This window comes from Puma concolor, chromosome A2 (assembly GCF_028749965.1).
Source record: "Puma concolor isolate L17-30 chromosome A2, mPumCon1.1.hap2, whole genome shotgun sequence".
Taxonomy (NCBI): Eukaryota; Metazoa; Chordata; class Mammalia; order Carnivora; family Felidae; genus Puma; species Puma concolor.
In genome coordinates, this window is record NC_141668.1 from 24854221 (window position 1) to 24869041 (window position 14821).

Here is a 14821-nt window from a genome sequence, read left to right on the forward strand (position 1 = left end):
GTGAGGCGGGAACTCCACGGTCACTGGTGGAAATGTCTGCATTCCTAGGAGCCTGGCTGCAGGTTGTGGTGGACAGCTGGCTAGGGACCAGTTGGTGGTAAAGTCCTTCACGGAAATGATACGTCAAGGGCTGGATCACTTTGATCTGGGATCCCCAGCCATCTCCCTGCCATGTTACAGAGGATTTCTGGATTCACAGAGGAAACTACCTCCTCCACCTACCAATAGGGCCTCTTCAAGGTCGGACTCACAAACCCTCTTCCCTGGCACTCATCTCCCACAGGTGCAGATCCTCCCTGAAGAAAGCCTGCCTTTCCCAAACCCCTGCCCCGGTCCTACTCACCAAAGCAGAACTCACCGTGCAGAGACCCTGGCCACCAGGCACTCTGTAACCCCTCCCTTGTTCAGAGCATTTGGCTCTGCGCGCTGCAGAGTGCATTTGTCATTTGGCTAAAATGCAGGAAGTTCAGAGTGGCGCCAAAACAGGGTCGTAAGATTAGGTTTGAAAGTGAAAATCTGCCAGTGCTCTGGCAGACGTCTCGCACATCACACGGAAACCTAGAGGGGCACGACATATCGGGCTTGAAGTGGAAAAACAGGAATGGGAGTGTTTTTTCTTCCAAGTCTGCCCATCAACTCTTGGGAATCCGAGAAGGAAGGCGGGGGACCCAGAAGGAAAGCAGAGAGGCCCGGAGGGGTGGGCCCTCACCAGACCAGGTCCACGCACTAGTGGAAGAATTAATGCACTGCTCTCCTTGGACATGAAGATCTGTCTGGCCTGAGGGGCGTGTCCAGGGTCTGGGACCTCAGAGGAAGGAAGAGTCAGTGATGTTTGGGGAGAGTGAGGGTCATAGTAGGGCAGACAATGAGAAGAGGGTGGGGCAGGCACCGTGGGGGATGGAACTAGAGTGGTGTTGACCGTGTCTCCTCCATCACCTGGCTCAACTTGGCTCAGAAATTCTTGCTGCATAGTCACTCTGGGCTGAGGCCCAGAGAACTGCCAGCCTCCTAATTACAGGCATTTCTCACTGCTGTCGTAGTCGCCCGTAGCGGACCCAGCATCGGAGCTGCTTTGTCTCACGCAAGGAGTGCCTGCTGCTCGGATAAATTGCTCCCTTTCTTCCCCACTTATGCTCCCATCTGCCTCTGCTCACACTCAACTCTCGGCCACCTCTTCCTCGCCCTAACGCTTGCCAGCCGGCTCATTCACTCTACCCACCAGGGGACCCCGGAGTTCATGCACACGCGCTCTGATAGAGCAGCCCTAGCCCACATACCCCCAGTCAGTCTGTTGGCCTGTCTATCTGTCTCTCCCCCCTCCATACACCCACTCCTTTTCTGTCTGGAGGCTCTGAATGTGGCTGGTGAGACAAGGAGGAGGGATATAGCTCAGTGTTCACCAGCTCCAACTTCTTTGCTTTTCCTCAGCAAGAATGACCCCAGCCCTTCGACTTTGTATAGAGGCCAATACTTTGGTGAGACAATCCTTCCCTTTTGTCCCATGCCTCAGCCCTTACCCAAAGCAGGTTTCCCAGAGGAGCCCAGGTAGATCCTAATGCGTACACCCTTCAGCTTCAGTTCTCAGCACTGCAGGGGACTGAGAGACAGACTCACCCTTGTTTACTCAATGTCTTTAAAACATTTTATTGAATGCTTACAACGTGCTAGGTGCTGAAGAGACAGAGGTGAACGAGGTGGACACCAGCCCGGAACTTACGAACCTGAAGGCCTTTGGGGGAGGGCAGACATTGAAGAACTAATCGCAAGGGCACCTGGGTGGCTCAGTCGGTAGGGCATGTGACTCTTAATCTTGAGATTTTGAGTTCAAGCCCCACGTTGGGTGTAGAGATGACTTAAAAATAAAATATTAAATAAAAGAGCCAAGCATATAAATAATTACAATAGCACTAACTACAGCTGTGAGAGGTGCTAAGAACAAGAAGTAAGTGGTATTGTATGAAGGTTTGGCTTGCAAGGGGGAAGGGAACCAGAGGGATGGGGCCTGGGAGAGGCTGGCTGGGAGAGAGCACAGCCCAGGCCTTTCTTCCTTCCTTTCCGGGCTCCTGCACAGTGATGGATGAGAGAGAAGCCAACAATTTATTTCCCCTGGAAGCCACGTTGCTGATGTGGTGCAGGGCACCACAATTCCTGCTATTTAATAAAGAACCCTGCGTGTGTCCTGGGTAGATGGATGAGCAAATATTCCTGACTGAAGCACCACGTGGCCTCCCAGATGTGAATGGGTAGGAGGGGAGGGGCTGAGGTTGAGGCTGGAAGCCCGAGATGGGGGGGGGGGGGGAGGGGGGCAGGTCGGAAACTGGGTATCTGAAATCGATGTCCTCCTTTGGGGACAGAGAAGTCCTCCGCATTGTGAGTGGCTGCTGCCCCCTGTTGGGCACAGGCACACAGTTTTGTTTTGTTCTCTAAGGATGGTCTGAGTGAGACAACACTCATTTAAAACAGCACTGTAGGGGGGCGCCTGGGTGGCTCAGTCAGTTGGGTGCCCGCTTCGGCTTGAGTCGTGATCCTGCGGTGGTTTGTGGGTTCGAGCCCCGCGTTGAGCTCTGTAACGACAGCTTGGAGCCTGCTTTGGATTCTGTGTTTCTCTCTTCTCTGTCTCTCAAAAATAAATAAACTTAAAAAAAAAGATTAAAATAATAAAACAGCACTGTAGGGGTAGCCCAAAGGGATGTTGGAACAGCCCTCTAAGGGTTCTTTACCCTGTGTATACTGCAGCCAGCACTGGGAAGGCTTCCCTATAGCTAGAGCCCTGAAGCTTGCAGTTTAGTTTTTGGGGATAGAATTTTGATTTCTAAAGTGGTGAGTGGGCAGAAGAGGAGGAGAAAAGGAGAGGGAGGAATGTGGAATCCCAAACCAACTTTATTTCAATGACCCACCTTACTTCTTTTGTCTATTTGTTTCTGTTTATCCTGGATAGGATTAACCCCACAGCCTTAAAAATCTGTTTTGTATTTGAGTACTTCGTCTCTTGAGTTATGTGTTTCAAAATAACTGGTGTTTTCGTTTGAGCATATACTATTTATTTGGAGCTGGGGCTTCATAAATCTTTTTTTTTTAATTTTTTTTTAATGTTTATTTTTGAGACAGAGACAGAGCATGAGCGGGGGAGGGGTAGAGAGACAGAGGGAGACACAGAATCCGAAGCAGCTCCAGGCTCTGAGCTGTCAGCACAGAGCCCAGTGTGGGGCTTGAACTCAGGAACTGTGAGATCATGACCTGAGCTGAAGTCGGAAGCTCAACAGACTGAGCCACCCAGGCGCCCCATAGCTTCATAAATCTAAAGTTAAGTGTTCTCCCCTCCCCCCACCCTGCCATTACCATCAATCAGTCATCCCATCTATCCAAAATGTATTGAAAGCAAATGGGGTTTGAAGAGAAAGGGAAACTTACTTTTCACTGTACTTTTTGAATTTTCTACCGACCGTGTGTTCAGATTATACCACTTAAAAGTAATTACCGAGGGGTGCCTGGGTGGCTCTGCGGGTTAAGCGAAGCGTTCGAATTTGGCTCAGGTCATGATCTCCCAGTTCATGGGTTCCAGCCCCGCATCAGGCTTTCTGCTGTCAGCGCGGAGCCCACTTTGGATCCTCTGTCTCCCCTCTCTGTCTGCCCCTCCCCCCCCTTAAAAATAAATACACATTAAAAAATAAAATAAAATAAAAATCATTATTGAAAAAGTGCATTTTCTCAGCTGGATGTCCTGCAGGGTACTGCAGTCTTGCACACAGGTTGGTTCCCGAACCCAGTGAAATGGCAAATAGTCTCTGCCCTCCAGGTTCTAGGGGCACCCAGATCTCCCACTGGTCAGTAAGATCCCTCAGCCTTGGGTCTGACCCATAAGCTGACCCGAGGGAAGGTCTTCTCCTGTCTCTGGGAGGACCTGCCTTCTGGGTCTATGTGTATGTGTTATGTTTGCTTTGGGTATGTTCCCATGTTATCTTGTAGTGTGCATGCTATGATTTATTTGTAAAGTTTTTAAATGAATGTCTGTCTACCCCTACTAGGCTTGATTCTCCATGAGAGCAGGGACTCTCTCTCTCTCTCTCTTTTTTTTTTTTTTTAGCTCACCAATTGTATCCTAGTGCCTGGCACATAGTAGGAGCTCAGTAAATATTTATTGAAAGAATGATTGTGTGTGATCTGTGTGTGTGTGCGCTTTGGCAGCTATATTTTGTTTGTCATTGGCACAGTTATAGTTATCTGTTATAGTGTGACAGATGTCTCATATTCTCTGAGAATATGAGAATTGTTCGAATAATGTGTTTGATGTGTGCATCTATGTGCATTCTGGTTGCATTTTTTACACATAATCTGGGAGTCTGTGGTGGCACTAAAGAAAGCATTTATTATTTTAAAATTTTTAATGTTTATTTTTGAGGGAGAGAGAGAGCACAAGCAGGTGAAGGGCGGGGGGGGCGGGGGGGGGGGTGGGGGGGGGGGACACAGAATCCAAAGCAGGTTCCAGGCTCTGAGCTGTCAGCACAGAGCCCGAAGCGGGGCTCAAACTCACAAACATGAGAGATCATGACCTGAGCTGAAGTCGGATGCTCAACCGACTGAGCCACCCAGGTGCCCCTAAAGAAAGTATTTATTAAATAGCCAATATATGTAAGGCCTCGAGCAAAAAAACGACTTCCTCTGCCTGCCGTGGTACTTTGGGATCCATAATCCTGGAAGTGAGATTTTAAACTGGGTAGGAGAGGGACGCCTGGGTCGCTCAGTCGGTTGAGAGTCAGACTTCAGCTCAGGTCATGATCTCATGGTTTGTGAGTTCGAGCCCCGTGTAGGGCTCTGTGCTGACAGCTCAGAGCCTGGAGCCTGCTTCCTATTCTGTGTCTCCTCTCTCTCTGCCCTCCCATGCTCACACTCTGTCTCTCTCTCTTAAAAAACAACAACAACAACAACAACAACAAAATAAACTGGGTAGGAGCTAGCGATTCCCGTTCCCTACAGTAGCCCAGGGTGTAGGGGACGGGGCGAAAGTACTGGGACTAGGGGTGGAGACCCGCTCAAGAAGCTCCGCTCCTGGGCGGCACCTTTTTTTTTTTTTTTTCTTCATTCCGGAACGTTTTTTCTCCCTTCCCACCATGTTTTCCTCCGGACTCTTTTGAATGATGAGCACTTCCGGAATCTCCGGGCAGGTTGGCGTGGTCGGCCTGCGAAAGCCGGCTCCTTGACTCGCGTGCGCGGGCCTGGTTTGCTTGTGGTCTCGCGCGCCTTCGTTTCCCAGCCTCATGGCGGGGCTGACCCTGTTTGTAGGCCGCCTGCCGCCCTCGGCCCGCAGTGAGCAGCTGGAGGAGCTGTTCAGTCAAGTGGGGCCGGTGAAGCAGTGCTTCGTGGTGACTGAGAAAGGTAAGGGGGCGGGGCTGCTGAGGCTAGGGCTGGGGTTCCTGGGAGCGGGATCCCGGCGAGGACATCAGCGAGCCGTAGAATTCTTGACCCGCCCCAATGAGAAGGGAAGGGGGGATTGAGCTTCTTTTTTAAACTGACTCGGCTCTGGAAGAGTCCGTAGAGGACGGATTCTGAAAGTCAAGGCATTGCCTTAGGTTTACAAAGCGCTTTCCGTTTAGTGTGCGCGCTCACACATGCTGTCTCATTTGGTAACAATGTAATAGTTAACTTTTAATGAACCTTGTTGAGAGTCAACTGAGTGCCAGGCACGGTGCTGAATTCCACTCATGTTAATCTCGTTTAATTTTCTCAACAGTCTTGGGTGGACAGTCTTAACCTCATTTTACAGACAGGAGTCTGGGGCTTGGGGAAATTTGGTAACTTTAGTTTAAGTTCATACAGCTTGTAAGTAATGGATCCAGAATTTGATCATGAGACCCGAAGCTCCTAACTAGTATGTTATTCATTTACTCATTTATTCAGTAAATATTTTTCGAATGTCTGCTGTGTACTGGGCACTGTTGTAGGTCATTAGGATACAGCAGTGCCCCTAACCAAGCCAAAAAACTTGCTCTTAAGTCTTCAAGATGGAGAAGACAGCCAATAAACAAATAGGCAAAACGTATAGTGATACAGGCGCCTGGGTGGCTCAGTCGGTTAAGCATCTGACTTTGGTTCAGGTCATGATCTCACTGTTCCAGGGTTCGAGCCCCGAGTTGGGCTCTGTGCTTGGCAGCTCAGAGCTTGGAGCCTGCTTTGGATTCTGTCTCCCTCTCTCTCTCTGCCTCTGCTTGTGCTGTCTCTCTCAAAAATAAATAAACATTAAAAAAAAAAAAATATATATATATATATATATATATATATATAGTGATAATGGTGGTAAATACGAAGGAGAAAAATAAGGATAAGGAGTCTCTGTGTTGGTGAGCGTGGGGGGGGAGGGAGGGTTGGGCGGTGAGAAATGACAGTTATCTATAGAGTAGCCAGGGAAGGCCTGCCTGAGATGAAGGAGTGAACGTGTGTCTGTCCGGGAGGAGGAGTCTAGGCAGAGGAAACACTAAGCTCAAGGATACTAAAGAGGACTACTCCTGGTATATTGAAGAAATAGCAGCAAGAACAGGATGACAGAATAAGTGAGTGAAGGTAAGAGAATTAGGAGATGAGATTCTAGGGTACCAGATCATGTAGGACCTATTGCAAAGATTTTGGAGGACTTTGGCTTTTACTCTGATACCAGAAACTACTAGTTTTGGATAGGGAGCAGTAAGTATGATCTGGCTTACATTTTGAAAGATCCTCTGAGGCCGCCCTTGGAGAAAAGGACAAAAGCAGGGAGACCAGACATTAGCCTCTTGCAATCCAGGTAAGAAATACGCTGTGTTGGACCAGGATGGTAGCAGTGGAGGTGGTAAAAAGTGATTGGAATACGGATATTTTCAAAGGTAGAACCGAGAGGATTTGCTGATGGGTGAGATGTGGGGTATGAGAAAAAGAGGAGTTAAGTCTGACTCCCAAGATTTTTGGCTTGAGCCACTGGGGATATTTGCTTATTTGTGGAATACTGCTACATGGCTTATACTCTGGGTGCTGCTCATCGCGTCACTAGGAGAAAGGGTTGGCATGTATTGGAAGGAGGAAGAATTGTGAGGGTTTTAATTGTAGAAGCATTCCTTCTTCTTAACCTAGACTTCAGGGGACACTTGATAGGCACCTGATGTTAAATTTCACTCCCTTCTAAGTCATCAGTCTGTCTCTGTAAGTGGCTGCTTCTTTGCCTTGCAGCAGAACAACGGGTGGAAACTGGCATTCTGAGGATCCCTGTTTCCCCCCGTGGTATCTGAGTATGTGAGTAGACAGGCTAACTTGTGTGCTAATAATCCTCCATCATTAACTTCTATTTTGTTAGTAACAGAGGTAAGAGTTAGGATTGTCGACATGGCTCTGATTGCTCTACAGGCTATGACACCTGCCTGGTTCTTTGTCATTTTAAGGATAGATATGGGTGAGTGAGAGATGAGAGGGCTCCACAGCAATGTTTCTTCAACTGCAGATCATTCCTCATTAGTGGGTCTTGAGTGGGTCAATAATTTTTTTAAATAGAGTGTATCTATCTATACGTGGTAAAGGGTTAGTATTCATAAAACTTTTTTGTTTTTGTTTTTAGGATTTTATTTTTAAGTAATCTCTACACCCAGTGTGGGGCTCGAACTTAACAACCCCAAGATCAAGAGTCACACGCTCCACCAGCTGACCTAGCCAGGCATCCCTTTGGTTTTATATAAAAAAGGCATACGTGTACTGGGTTCTACTATAAGTTACATTCATTACTGTGGTTGTCAAACTGTCCAGTGCTTGGTGGTTCTGTCCCAGGGAAGAACAGGCCATTGAATGGGAATTCTCTTTTGTGTCCTCAGAATTTAGACAGAGTATAACCTTACCTTGTATTCTGTGTATGTGGTCTAAATCTTGTATTTCTAAAGAAATACAAAGCTTTATTCCCTGTTTAAAATAGTATGTATTTTTCTGTCCAGATAGGCAAGATGTGTTGGAAAGAGTGTTGTACTTAATGGGATGGGAACACGGAGTGGGGGTTGGGGGTGGGTGGGATGAGGTCTTAGTAGAGGTGACTTCACCTCTTTAAGATGGGAATAATTTTACAGGATGGTTGTAAAATATGATGCTTTGTGCAAATATGTTGTGAGCACATACTTTTATTTTGGTACTGAACTGCTTTACATTTCAGCTGCTTTGTCTTTGATCAGGAAGAGCCCTGATTTTTCTTGTTCTAATTTTCTGACTTTGAGTGGGCAGGCTTTTGTGAGAAGGAGTCCCAAGAAAAAAGACACCAATCTCCAAATCACAGTATGCTTTCCTAATGCAGTGTCAGCTTTAACCAGTATATGTGGATCAACATCCTGTGTTTGAGGGCTTCTACCTTGAAGTAGGTTCGAGTGTAGTTCAAAAAGAAGCAGAGCATGTATTTCTTCTTTGGGTCATAGGCGGACTACTTGGTCTGTCTTTTTCCTTTTTGATGCAGTAAATGACTTAACATTTTAGTACATAAAAATGTTATCAAGAAAAAGCAAACCAGAAAGGGCAAAGGTGGGTTACAGTTTTTATTTGCAACTATTCATCTGGTTGGTCCTAATATTCTTCTCTGTGGCCTTTATATTGGTGGAGTCCCATGGAAAGAACATGGGGCTAGTCATGAGGAATTCATTCAGCTACTAACACTCTGGTGCGTTAGCCAGTTCACTTACTTTCCTCCATCTTAAGTTATTTATTTGGAAAGAAGGGATGATAGTATTCACTTTACCTACCTTAGTGTGGTTCTGAAGATAAAAGTGAGTTAAGAGATTTACAGCTAGTTTGAAAAAGGTTAGATTTGATATTGATTGCTAAGGCTTGGTAATAATGGTAATAGTATCTGCAGGCTCCCAGAGCAATGCTTATTGTTTATTGAGGTTCTTTTGTCAGGGCCTCAGGCATTAATTTCTGATCTGCATAATTATATTGTAGTTTTCAAAGCTGCCATACTTCCCTTTCCCACCTTCTCTGGTGATGTTCCATTCTATTTGAGGTTGAGTTCTTCACTGGGGATGTAATAGATATCATGGGCCCTCCATATTCTCAAGATGATCAGAAAAGGAAGAAGAAGAGAGGCTAACAGTGAAGGCACCAAATTAGAAGAGGAAGCCTGACAATTTCTGAGCAAAGTGGGGAAGGGGCCATGGATACCAATCTCATTTTTGCCCCTCCTGAGAATTTTGGCAAACTAATAAATGGGATGGCCTGACAGTATCTGCTAGTTTAGGGCATTGCCAATTTAATGGTTTAGGGCTCTTGGCTTACAGTTCTGTCCCTTTCCCCTACTGTTCAGGAAGTAAGGCATGTCGAGGCTTTGGCTATGTCACTTTTTCTATGCTGGAAGATGTTCAGAGGGCCCTCAAGGAGATTACCACCTTTGAAGGCTGTAAGATCAATGTGACTGTTGCCAAGAAGAAACTGAGGAGGAAGTCCAAGGGAAAGGGGGAAAATGGTGAGTTTCTAGTAACTTAAAGGAATTTTCCCTTAGGGTGAGGAAGAAGAGGTGGGTGGTTGGGGGGATAGCTTCTGCTTTGAAAGCTTCCTAAATTTCCCTTTGATGTCCAAAATCATCTAATGTATTTTATTACTCATTTTTGTCTTTTATTTAACTCTAACTTTGGAAATCTGGTGGTCCTGGGTGTTGCCATACTTAGTCCTGTGGGAAATGTTATCTTTTGCTAGTAGCTTCTTTCCTGTGATGTTCTGGGCCTAGAGGTGAGTGGTTTGGGATCACAGACTTATTCTGTTGCCTCTTATTTTTTAGAAAATTCAGAGTCCCCAAAGAAGGAGCTGAAGCCAAAAAAACCCAAAGTGGCTGATAAGAAAGCCAGGTTAATTATTCGGAACCTAAGCTTTAAGGTGAGTGACAGAGAAAACTTAACACTACCTGTTCTGAAGGCTGTTGGTGCTCATTGGTTGAACTCTTCACCAGGATGGTCTAATTGGACATAATTCCTTCTGGGAATGAGTCGTAGCCTTGTTGAATACAGAAAATGGGCCTGTATAAATAAGGACTAATTAAGGATAGTAAGTGTGAAGATGCCTTCCTTTTGGGACACTACTGCTGAGATAGGGAGGAGGGAGGAAGAGCTCTTTGATATCTGTTCTCTTTGTCTATTAGGTACAAAGCAAGGTGGCTTCTGTTCAGAGATGTTTTATGTCGTAGTCTCAAAAGTAAAAGAGTAAAAATATTCAAGCTCTTTGTCATGGACTAATTTAATGGTTGATGTTTCATGTTTCTTTTCTGTGATAATATCTTTTTCTTCACTTTTGGTGTCAGTGTTCAGAAGATGACCTGAGAACGGTGTTTGCTCAATATGGAGCTGTCCTGGAAGTAAGCATCCCCAGGAAGCCAGGTACTAGCACGCCATCATTTGTTGTGAGATTAAGATGACGTAACATAATGGTCTTTTTCCATTTCACCCTTGAACTAACCACTATTTGAAATAGAAATACAAGGTTCACGTCATACTCTCTGTGAGCCCCAGATGATAGGAGATATTATATATTAGTGTATATATATATATATATATATATATATATACAGTATATATATATAGTGTGTATATATATAGTATATATAGTATATATATGTATATATATATGTATATATAGTATATATATGTATATATATAGTATATATACATATATATATATACTATATGTATATATACACACACACACACACACACACACACACACACACACACACACACATATAGTATCAGGCACTGTGCTTGACACAGCAAAAACTCAAAAATAGTGCTTATTTCCTGGATGGCATTTTTAGTTAGATTAGAACTGGTTTTAGAAGACAAGTTACAGTTTAGGGAAATGCATTGCTCTCCCCAAGCTTGAGCCAGGGTATACTCAGCAGGAGGACATTAGCTATTGCTTCGGGGCTGACTGGTTGGCAGGACTTGGGCCATCTTTCCAGCCCTGGTTGCTGTAGTGTCCTTCTTGGTGTTTGTTGGCTCCTCACCTGCTGTCTCTAACTTCTTTGTACATCTGCACACAGATGGAAAGATGCGTGGTTTTGCTTTTGTCCAGTTCAAAAACCTCCTAGAAGCAGGAAAAGCTCTCAAAAGCATGAACATGAAAGAGATAAAAGGTAAGTTTTTTATACCCATACCGTTCACCCAGATATTTCTGGTGTTTGAGTGGAATTAGCACAGTAACCCACTTTCTACATTTTCAAAAGGTGTTTGATTTGTTGAGAGTCTTACTGCTAATATAGAAGCTGTTTTGGTGAAATATTCCTAGTGCTTGATCTTAGGGTTCAACTTGAAAGAACCCATGACATTATTCACTTGTCTTTATTTGGTTATGAGTGCGCATTTAAATCCTTAATGGAAAAAATGTCCCTGAAATAATCACTGATAGATGCTGGTTGCTGTCTAGGGGATGTGGGATTTGCAGATTTCTCCCTCTGTGTCATGATCACTATTCAGCACCTGTGGGCTGTTAAACGGTGAGGCCACTCGGGGTGTTCATTTACCAGGTACTAAAGAAGGGCTTGGCTTAGAGACTTGGTAACTTTCTCTTAATCTTGTGCTTTGGGTATCTTTCACCCAAAATTCTGACAGACTTGGTAACTTCTGTGTAGATTGCAGATTATTCCAGATATTTGTTTTGCCTCTTGCTTAGTCTAACTGGAAACTTGTCTAACTGTAAGCACTGTTCGCATTCTTTCTTTCTTTTTTACTCTCTCATCCCAGGTGCAGTGGTTATATAGAAAGGTGAAATAACTGCTTATTGATAAAAAGCTTAAAGTTTAGGGGCACCTGGGTGGCTCAGTCAGTTAAATGTCTGACTTCAGCTCAGGTCATCATCGCATAGTTCTTGAGTTTGAGCCCCGCATTGGGCTCTGTGCTGACAGCTCAGAGCCTGGAACCTGCTTCAGATTCTGTGTCTCCCTCTCTCTCTGGTCCTCCCCTGCTTGTACTCTATGTTTCTTTTTCTCAAAAATAAACAAACACCACACAAAAAATAAAAGCTTAAGGTTTAAAAAGGATAGGCTACTCTGAGCTTTATTTTAGGACCAACATTCTCTGAATCGACAGTTTCTTTGTCAGTTTTGGTTCCATTTTTCTGACTGGTTGGCAGGACTTGGGCCATCGTTGGTGATGTCTTTGATGAATAGGAAGTCATTTATAAGAGATGTTAAAAAGAGGAAGACCTTTCTGACGCTACTTTTCTGTCTGACAGGGCGGACAGTGGCTGTGGATTGGGCCGTGGCAAAGGATAAATATAAAAATACACAGTCTGCCTCTGCACCAGGTAAGATGGAGTGGTGGTGGGCAGGAGGGATTGTATGTCCTGAGGTGAGTATGGAAACAACTCTACCTCCGGTAAAATTATAAGGGAACCTGCTAGTCTGTCAGAATTTTGGGTGAAAGATACCAAAAGCACAAGATTAACGGAAAGAATGAGACTGAGGATTAAGAAAAACTCTGAGGGGCGCCTGGGTGGCGCAGTCGGTTAAGCGTCCGACTTCAGCCAGGTCACAATCTCACGGTCCGTGAGTTCGAGCCCCGCGTCGGGCTCTGGGCTGATGGCTCGGAGCCTGGAGCCTGCTTCCGATTCTGTGTCTCCCTCTCTCTCTGCCCCTCCCCTGTTCATGCTCTGTCTCTCTCTGTCCCAAAAATAAAGAAACGTTGGAAAAAAAAAAAAAAAGAAAAACTCTGAATTCTACAGGCTCAGAAATGAGCGTAGAGCTGTTTATTGATTCGTGTTGTGCCATCTGGTGATCTAGTCTCAAAACATAGGATCATTTGAATCTAAGCCCACCCCTGGGTGTGAACGTGAGTGAGGAGTGGGGCCTGAGTTCATTTTCCCCTCTGCTGGCTCTCTTTTCCCAACTTCTCATAATAGAGGGTGATGGAATATTATGAATAGGGAGACTTACAACTTAAGTTTTACTTAGAAAACAGTTGGCTTTTAAGCCACCCGGAGCTCAGAGAACAGAACTCACCGAGATTAAAGTTGATGCCTGGGCTCCACGGTGAGCACCCTGCCGGCTGTGGTGCACGATGGCAGGCTGTTTGTGGAGTCTCAGTGGCTGCTTTTCTCCTTCTGAGTCTGATTTTCCCTCAGGCTTCTGATGAATGGGACAGGCTTCCAGGCAGTCTTTGTGATGAGGGGTTCTTGTTGTTGTTTTAGCTTTTTTCCCTCATGCTTTCTCTCATATACAGTAAGAAAAATACTGGGGGAAAATGGCACTTAAGGTCCTAGCCCTAGTCCCGAGGAACTGGGAACTTGGGGTGTTAGTTACTCTTGTCCAAATAACCTTGTTTTGGATACTAAGTGAATTCCTAATTTTCTTTACTTCCATGTGTAGGTGAGAAGAGGCTTGGAGCTAAACATCAGGAATTAAGTAAAGAGAATGGCAGGGAAGAAGAGGATGGTACAGAAGAGGAAGAAGAGAAGGAGGAGGTGGGGGAGGACAATAAAGAAGCAAGGGTGACCAAGCCTACACAAATTCCAAAGAAGTAAGCAGCTCAGCTCATTGGAGATAATGGAGGAAGATTTAGGATGGTCTCTGGGAGGAGCATGATGTCTTCCCTGCCCCCATCACCGCAGTGGTGACGTGTGTCATGAAGTTGGATAGGATTAGATCCTAACTCTGTCAGTTCTGAACTGTGCCATTGCAGAGCCATCAAGAAGGCCCCAACTGTAGAGAGCAGCGAGGAGGATCATTCTGACGAGGACAGCGACCTGGAGGAAAGCGATAGCGTCGATGATGGAGACGAACTGGCTCAGAGTGACACCGACAGTGAACAGCAAGAGGATGAAGGTTTGCCTGGGATCTTTGTAGACGACTTTGCACTGAAAATCAGTTACCGAGGGACTCCTGGGTGGCTCAATTGGTTAAGTGTCCGACTTGGGCTCGGGTCATGATCCCATGGTCCTTGAGTTCAAGCCCTGCGTCAGGCTCTGTGCTGACAGCTCAGGGGCCTGGAGCCTGCTTTGGATTCTGTCTTCCTCTCTCTGCCTCTGCCTCACGCTTTGTCTCTCACTCTCTATCAAAAATAAACATTAAAAAAATTTTTTTTTTTAATAAAGTGAAATCAGTCACTGAGAAATGTGCAGCAGTTCAGCACAGGCCTCTTTTTAAATAGGATCCTAACTTATGTTCTGTCAGATGTGCTAAAAAGGATACCTGATAATCCTTCTAAAGGTTCTTGTTTTGATTTTTAAATACGTTTGGCATGATGTTTGAGGGTGAAGATTCCCAGGGAACTTAAAACCTGGCTTAATGCTGAGGTACTACGTCTCTTGCTTATCCAAGGTGAGTGAATAACTGGATCAGCAGGATATTGTGTCCTAACACTGAGGTGGATTTTAGACAACTTTTAGGAGTTAAAATGGGGATAAAGGGCCTCTTGGGGCATTTTGTAAAACTGTAATCAAACCCTGTTGCTACCTTTATAAAGAATGTTGGGTGAAACTCAACTTGTTTATTGAAGGAGGACAGGTCATTACGGAATAAGGAATGGCCAATAACTGGTTCCTTAGGTTAAGTCTAGCATATTGGTTTGGCCATATAAAAAAATGAGGAAATAAGCTTTTTCCATGAGGAGAGAATGGTAGACACCTTAGAATCAAAGAAGCTTGTATACTGAGGGGACTATGAGACCTTGCATTCAACAGCCATGTTCATCTATCTCGTACCATTCTTTACCTTGAAAAAATTACTGGGCCAATACATAATGCAGAAAATTAAAAAAGAAAGTGCAGAAGAGTGTAATATAGAAAGTAAAATGTTCTTGGGACACCTGGGTGGCTCAGCTGGGTGAGCATCCGACTCTTGATTTCAGCT

At 45.1% G+C, this 14821-nt stretch overlaps 1 protein-coding gene across 2 annotated transcripts in view; it reads left to right on the forward strand.

Annotated features, from left to right (window-relative positions):
• The first annotated feature begins 5134 nt into the window (after positions 1–5134).
• Positions 5135–14821, forward strand: part of RBM28 (RNA binding motif protein 28) — a 31315-nt gene continuing 21628 nt past the window's right edge. The window contains exons 1-8 of one of the 2 annotated variants that reach the window (XM_086690910.1): positions 5135–5373; positions 9293–9451; positions 9764–9858; positions 10280–10355; positions 11018–11110; positions 12208–12279; positions 13340–13490; positions 13632–13795. In XM_086690910.1, coding sequence (XP_086547036.1) covers positions 5256–5373; positions 9293–9451; positions 9764–9858; positions 10280–10355; positions 11018–11110; positions 12208–12279; positions 13340–13490; positions 13632–13795 — 928 coding nt within the window. In that variant the 5' untranslated portion in view covers positions 5135–5255. The remainder of the gene's footprint in view (positions 5374–9292; positions 9452–9763; positions 9859–10279; positions 10356–11017; positions 11111–12207; positions 12280–13339; positions 13491–13631; positions 13796–14821) is intronic. The other variant, XM_025929753.2, reaches the window with a different exon arrangement.